Here is a 7,475-nt window from a genome sequence, read left to right as displayed (position 1 = left end):
GTCCCCCAGGCCGTGTACTGTCCTCCAGGCCCTGTACCGCACTGTCCTCCAGGCCCTATACTGTCCTCCAGGCCTTGTACTGTCCTCCAGGCCCTGTACCGTCCTCCAGGCCCTGTACCGTCCTCCAGGCCTTGTACTGTCCCCAGGCCCTGTACCGCACTGTACTCCAGGCCCTGTACCGCACTGTCCTCCAGGCCCTGTACTGTCCTCCAGGCCCTGTACCGTCCTCCAGGCCTTGTACTCCAGGCTGCTGTCCTGTAACAAGTGGTGTGTCCCCGTCCCCGTCCCCCAGGCATGCGGGCGTGTACACGGCGGAGGAGGTGGCCCTCATCACCAGAGAGAAGCTCATCAGGCTGCAGTCGCTCTACATCGACCAGTTCAAGCGTCTGCAGCACCTCCTGCAGGAGAAGAAGCGCCGCTACCTGCACAACCGCAAGGTGGAGCACGACACCCTGGGTGGGTCTGTCTGTCTGTCTGTCTGTCTGTCTGTCTGTCTGTCTGTCTGTCTGCCTGTCTCTGTGTCTGTCTGTCTGTCTGTCTGTCTGTCTGTCTGTCTGTCTGTCTGTCTGTCTGTCTGTCTGTCTGTGTGTGTTAGAGAGTGTGTGTGAGAGTGTATAACAGAGTGTATAACAGTGTGTTACAGTGTATAACAGAGTGTATAACAGTGTATAACAGTGTATAACAGTGTGTTACAGTGTATAACAGTGTGTTACAGTGTATAACAGAGTGTATAACAGAGTGTTACAGTGTATAACAGTGTGTTACAGTGTATAACAGTGTGTTACAGTGTATAACAGAGTGTTACAGTGTATAACAGAGTGTATAACAGAGTGTTACAGTGTATAACAGAGTGTATAACAGAGTGTTACAGTGTATAACAGAGTGTATAACAGAGTGTTACAGTGTATAACAGAGTGTTACAGTGTATAACAGAGTGTATAACAGAGTGTATAACAGAGTGTTACAGTGTATAACAGAGTGTATAACAGAGTGTTACAGTGTATAACAGAGTGTATAACAGTGTATAACAGAGTGTATAACAGAGAGTGTTACAGTGTATAACAGAGTGTATAACAGAGAGTGTTACAGTGTATAACAGAGTGTATAACAGAGAGTGTTACAGTGTATAACAGAGTGTATAACAGAGAGTGTTACAGTGTATAACAGAGTGTATAACAGAGAGTGTTACAGTGTATAACAGAGTGTATAACAGTGTGTTACAGTGTATAACAGAGTGTATAACAGAGTGTTACAGTGTATAACAGAGTGTTACAGTGTATAACAGAGTGTATAACAGAGTGTATAACAGAGTGTTACAGTGTATAACAGAGTGTATAACAGAGTGTTACAGTGTATAACAGAGTGTATAACAGGTGTATAACAGAGTGTATAACAGAGAGTGTTACAGTGTATAACAGAGTGTATAACAGAGTGTTACAGTGTATAACAGAGTGTATAACAGAGTGTGTAACAGAGAGTGTTACAGTGTATAACAGAGTGTATAACAGAGAGTGTTACAGTGTATAACAGAGTGTATAACAGAGTGTGTTACAGTGTATAACAGAGTGTATAACAGAGTGTATAACAGAGAGTGTTGCAGTGTATAACAGAGTGTATAACAGAGAGTGTTGCAGTGTATAACAGAGTGTGTTACAGTGTATAACAGTGTGTATAACAGAGTGTATAACAGAGTGTTGCAGTGTATAACAGAGTGTATAACAGAGAGTGTTACAGTGTATAACAGAGTGTATAACAGAGAGTGTATAACAGAGTGTATAACAGAGTGTATAACAGAGTGTCCCCTGTCCCCGTCCCCCAGGCAGCAGTCTGCTCACGGGGACGGAGGGTTTGTCCCTGAAGGAGCGAGACGACCTGAAGAAGCTCAAGGCTCTCCGTCGGTACCGCCGGCGTCTACGGGGTGGAGGCGCTGCTGCACCGTCAGCTGAGGGAGCGGCGGCAGGCGGTGACGGAGGGCGGCGCTCAGGTGGGACACGCTCTGAGTACTGGTACTACCGAGGGTCCAGAGTACTGGTACTACGGAGGGTATGAGTACTGGTACTGGTACTACCGAGGGTCCAGAGTACTGGTACTACGGAGGGTCCAGAGTACTGGTACTACCGAGGGTCCAGAGTACTGGTACTACGGAGGGTATGAGTACTGGTACTGGTACTACCGAGGGTCCAGAGTACTGGTACTACGGAGGGTCCAGAGTACTGGTACTACCGAGGGTCCAGAGTACTGGTACTACGGAGGGTATGAGTACTGGTACTGGTACTACCGAGGGTCCAGAGTACTGGTACTGGTACTACCCAGGTAGGGCTAGATGTTGATGGACCTCCTGCGGTGACGGTTCGGCTCATGAGACTTTTTAAAGTAGATCCATTTGCCGGGTTTTCTTAGCAACTCTTTTATTGTGAAGGATCCTCTGGAGCTTCGTACCATGTGACACTGGTGACTGACTGACTGACTGACTGACTGACTGACCGACTGACTGACCTACTAACTGACCTACTGACCTACTGCCTCTCGTGTGTTTCAGACGAACTCGAGGACGTCGAGTGAGAAATGTGTTTCTTTCCTGGAAGGATCCCGCTGCAGCAACACCTGCCTGCCCATGGCCCGGCACTGCGTCGCCCGTATCCTCAGTCCTACTGCAGCCCCTCCACCCTCCCCCCCCCCCCTCCCTCCCCCCCCACCTCCCCCACGGCCCCAATCAAGAGCAGCAGTTTGCAGTAACTGTCAGTTTCAACGGGGCCAACATCAACCCTTCCTGTGGTCTGTTGATTTTTCCCACAATTCCATCGGGGCTAATCGGTTCAGTTGGAAGGAACAGAGTCTCTGGGGACCAGGGACCGGGTCTCTGGGGACCAGGTCTCTGAGGACCAGGGACCGGGTCTCTGGGGACCTGGGACTGGGTCTCTGAGGACCAGGGACCGGGTCTCAGAGGACCAGGGACCAGTAATGTAACGCCTTACTAGTTCCCAACCAGTAATCAGAGTAAAGTTACTTGTGAGGAGCTGAAGTTACTTTTAAAAACAAGTAATTGGTGAAGTAACGAAGTTGCTTTTTAAAGGAGTAACTAGTAATCAGTAATCAGATTACTTTTTTTTAACGTAACTAGCAACACTGGTGAGGAAAGTCCTCCAATTTATATTCTATATTCTATATTATGTCTTGGTCTGGAAACTAGTGAGGCGTTCAGGTACAGGTTGTTGTCTCTCACACACACACACACACACACACTCTCAGCTACTCTCCCTGACCCCCCCCCGCCCCCCCAGATATCTACCAGGACAGCAACCAGGTTCTGTTCAAGCTGTGTCCGGGCCTGAAGGAGGCGCCGTGTCAGCGGACGGTGCACATGGGCCAGTCGGAGGACCCCCGCTGCCCCCTGCACCTCGTCCTGCCCCCCCCCATGTTCCAGCCGGAGCAGGAGGCCCCCCCCCAGGAGCAGTTCACCCCCGTCAGCAAGGACATGTACCTGAGCGCCGCCGAGCTGCAGCCCACGGAGAGCCTCCCTCTGGAGTTCAGCGACGTACGTATGGAGCGGGTGGTGCAGGTGGTGTAGAACGGAGCGGGTGGTGCAGGACAGAGCGGGTGGTGCAGGTGGTGCAGAACGGAGCGGGTGGTGCAGGTGGTGTAGAACAGAGCGGGTGGTGCAGGACGGAGTGGGTGGTGCAGGTGGTGTAGAACAGAGCCGGTGGTGCAGGACGGAGCGGGTGGTGCAGGTGGTGTAGAACGGAGCGGGTGGTGCAGGACGGAGCGGGTGGTGCAGGTGGTGTAGAACAGAGTGGGTGGTGCAGAACAGCGGGTGGTGCAGGACGGAGCAGGTGTGCAGAACGGAGCGGGTGGTGCAGAACGGAGCAGGTGTGCAGGTGGTGCAGGACGGAGAGGGTGGTGCAGGACGGAGCGGGTGGTGCAGAACGGAGCAGGTGTGCAGGTGGTGCAGGACGGAGAGGGTGGTGCAGAACGCTGCGGGTGGTGCAGAACAGAGCGGGTGGTCAGAACGGTCCAGCTGGACATGACGCTGAAGGTGGTGCAGGACGCTGCAGGTGGTGCAGACTGGTCCAGCTGGATGTGGTGGTGCAGAACGCTGTAGGTGGACAGACCAGTGGCTGGTGGAGGCTCCACAGCGCCCCCGGTGGCTGGTGGAGGCTCCACAGCGCCCCCCAGTGGCTGGTGGAGGCTCCACAGCGCCCCCCGGTGGCTGGTGGAGGCTACAAAGCGCCCCCCGGTGGCTGGAGGCTCCCACAGCGCCCCCCGGTGGTTGGTGGAGGCTCCACAGCGCCCCCCAGTGGCTGGTGGAGGCTCCAAAGCGCCCCCCGGTGGCTGGTGGAGGCTCCACAGCGCCCCCCGGTGGCTGGCTAGTTGTCCCCAGGAGGGGTGGAGCTGTTTAAACCCTTCAGGCTGTTCCAGGTCAGGATCTGGACACGGTTCCTCCGCCCTCGTCGCTCCACCTTCAATCCTCTTAGCTGGACCACTTTAAACTCCAGCGGAGTCAAGTTACCGTGTTTATCTGCACTTTTACAATCCGGTGTTGTTTTGCTCCTGATAAGAACTTCTGGACCGGAAGGTTTCCTGGTTTTTGACGAACCTCGTCACCACGGTCTGATCTGGTTCTTCAGGGTGGGACCACCTGCCCCCCCCACCCCTTACTTTGGACTGCTCGTGAGCCACGTTGACTCGGTTCTCCTGGTCGTGACTCGTCCAGCTCCAGAACGAAGGTTGACCTGAGTCGTCCTCTGCAGGATCTGGACGTGGAGGGCGACGGCATGCAGGGGCCCCCGTCCCCCCTGCAGTTTGACACGGCCCTGGCCCTGGAGGACCAGACCATCAGGGCCATCGCCGAGGCACCGATGGACATCCTGACGGGAGAGGACCTGGACGCCTCTGGACAGGAGCTCTCGGAGAGGGACGTGGACACCATCATGGACGACCAGGTGGGGGACGGAGCCCAGATGTCCTGTTGTCCACGTCGGCAGGTTCAGTGGTTAACAGAGTGTAGGGAGCCTGTCCCTTTAAGACGCTGTCCTGCGTGAGAGACGTGACTCCGCCCATCCAGTCTGTGACAAAGATGGAGAGAGGAGGTGATGGAGGAGGTGATGGAGGTTCAGAAGTTGTAGCGGCTGAAGTGAAGGGTTAGAATCCGTCCAAGCAAATCCTCCATTTAGAATCGGCGGGCAGAATGATGGTGTAGCGTAGTGACGGTGTAGTGACGGTGTAGCGTAGCGACGGTGTAGCGTAGCGACGGTGCAGTGACGATGTAGTGTAGCGACGGTGTAGCATAGCGATGGTGTAGTGACGGTGTAGCGTAGCAGCGGTGTAGCATAGCGGCGGTGTAGTGACGTGTAGCGTAGTGGCGGTGTAGTGATGGTGTAGCGTAGTGGCGGTGTAGTGATGGTGTAGCGTAGAGACGGTGTAGAGTAGTGATGGTGTCGTGTAGTGACAGTGTAGCATAGTGATGGTGTAGCATAGTGACGGTGTAGTGATGGTGTAGTGACGGTGTAGCGTAGCGGCGGTGTAGTGACGTGTAGCGTAGTGGCGGTGTAGTGATGGTGTAGAGTAGTGATGGTGTCGTGTAGTGACAGTGTAGCATAGTGATGGTGTAGCATAGTGACGGTGTAGTGATGGTGTAGTGACGGTGTAGCGTAGCGGCGGTGTAGTGACGTGTAGCGTAGTGGCGGTGTAGTGATGGTGTAGCGTAGTGGCGGTGTAGAGACGGTGTAGAGTAGTGGTGGTGTCGTGTAGTGACAGTGTAGCTTAGTGATGGTGTAGCATAGTGACGGTGTAGTGACGGTGTAGTGATGGTGTAGTGACGGTGTAGCGTAGCGGCGGTGTAGTGACGTGTAGCGTAGTGGCGGTGTAGTGATGGTGTAGCGTAGTGACGGTGTAGAGACGGTGTAGAGTAGTGATGGTGTCGTGTAGTGACAGTGTAGCATAGTGATGGTGTAGCATAGTGACGGTGTAGTGATGGTGTAGTGACGGTGTAGCGTAGCGGCGGTGTAGTGACGTGTAGCGTAGTGGCGGTGTAGTGATGGTGTAGCGTAGTGACGGTGTAGCGTAGTGACAGTGTAGAGACGGTGTAGAGTAGTGATGGTGTCGTGTAGTGACAGTGTAGCATAGTGATGGTGTAGCATAGTGACGGTGTAGTGATGGTGTAGTGACGGTGTAGCGTAGCGGCGGTGTAGTGACGTGTAGCGTAGTGGCGGTGTAGTGATGGTGTAGCGTAGTGACGGTGTAGCGTAGTGACAGTGTAGAGACGGTGTAGAGTAGTGATGGTGTCGTGTAGTGACAGTGTAGCATAGTGACGGTGTAGTGATGCTGTAGTGACGGTGTAGCGTAGCGACGGTGTAGTGGTGGTGTAGAGACGGTGTAGTATAGTGATGGTGTAGCAACGGTGTAGCATAGCAACGGTGTAGCGTAGCGACAATGTAGCGCCGTCCATCGGTTCTCAGAGCTAAAGGACCTGTCCCGCTAAAGGACGTGTCCCGCTAAAGGACGTGTCCCGCTAAAGGACGTGTCCCGCTACGGGACGTGTCCCGCTAAAGGACGTGTCCCGCTAAGGGACGTGTCCCGCTAAAGGGGACGTGTCCCGCTAAGGGACGTGTCCCGCTAAAGGGGACGTGTCCCGCTAAAGGGGACGTGTCCCGCTCACGTGAAGCTGCGTCACTGAACCAAACGGTGAAATAACCAGAGTCACTTGAAGGTTCCATGTTTGACGTCCATGTTTGTCCTCCGTCGTCCTCCCAGGTTGTCGGAGACGAGCAAGACGCCGCCGGGTCGCACATGGACGCCGTTTCCGCCGCGTTGCTCCGGGACGCCGCCGGGACACTCCGGGACGCCGCCGCCGCGCTGCTGCGGGAAGACGACGCCGCCGCGGTGGACACGTCCAGATGACTGAAGGACTGAAGCTTTGTCCATACTCCAGTACTGGGGATTTGTCAAAGTGTAACCTGCACCCAGAGGACGTCCTCCGTCCGTCCAGGGAGAAGAAGACAAATGTCCACCTGGAGAGTTTGACTCTGATGATTAATCTCCAGTTTCTGACACGTTGTGTTTTATTCGGTGCACCTTCATGTTCTCACCACTTCATTCACCACGTCGCCCCCTGGTGGAGGAATAAAACCTTCTGACCGTCTCAACGCCCTCTCCTCCATCAACCTCACTCTTATTTTGAAGGGTTCAGCAAAGTGCACTTCCATCCTGCATGGTGAGGCTGCAGTGGGGAGAGGGAGGGACGAGAGGAGGGAGGGAGTGAGGAGAGAGGAGGGGCGAGGGAGGAGAGGAGGGAGGGAGGAATTGACAAGAAAGGAGGGAGGGAGATGGGACGAGAGAGGAGGGAGGAATTGACAAGAGGAGGGAAGGACAAGAGAGGAGGGAGGGAGGAGGAGGGAGACGAGAGGAGAGAGGGAGGGAGGAGGAGGAGGGAGGGAGGAGGAGGGACAAGAGGGAAGGGAGAGGAGGGAGGGAGGAGG

General features: G+C 54.5%; 1 protein-coding gene across 1 annotated transcript in view; it reads left to right on the top strand.

Annotated features, from left to right (window-relative positions):
• Nucleotides 1-7,138, top strand: part of kansl2 (KAT8 regulatory NSL complex subunit 2) — a gene marked incomplete at its 5' end in the record, with an annotated part of 9,005 nt that extends 1,867 nt beyond the window's left edge. Inside the window, 8 exon segments of the mRNA XM_080521661.1 lie at nt 91-199; nt 293-456; nt 1,820-1,911; nt 1,913-1,984; nt 2,540-2,636; nt 3,282-3,535; nt 4,749-4,940; nt 6,751-7,138. Coding sequence (XP_080377787.1) covers nt 91-199; nt 293-456; nt 1,820-1,911; nt 1,913-1,984; nt 2,540-2,636; nt 3,282-3,535; nt 4,749-4,940; nt 6,751-6,897 — 1,127 coding nt within the window. The 3' untranslated portion in view covers nt 6,898-7,138.
• Nucleotides 7,139-7,475: the final 337 nt, after the last annotated feature.

The sequence above is a fragment of the Blennius ocellaris genome, assembly GCF_963422515.1.
Source record: "Blennius ocellaris genome assembly, contig: SCAFFOLD_61, whole genome shotgun sequence".
Classification (NCBI taxonomy): domain Eukaryota; kingdom Metazoa; phylum Chordata; class Actinopteri; order Blenniiformes; family Blenniidae; genus Blennius; species Blennius ocellaris.
This window is presented reverse-complemented; position numbering and strand designations above follow the sequence as displayed.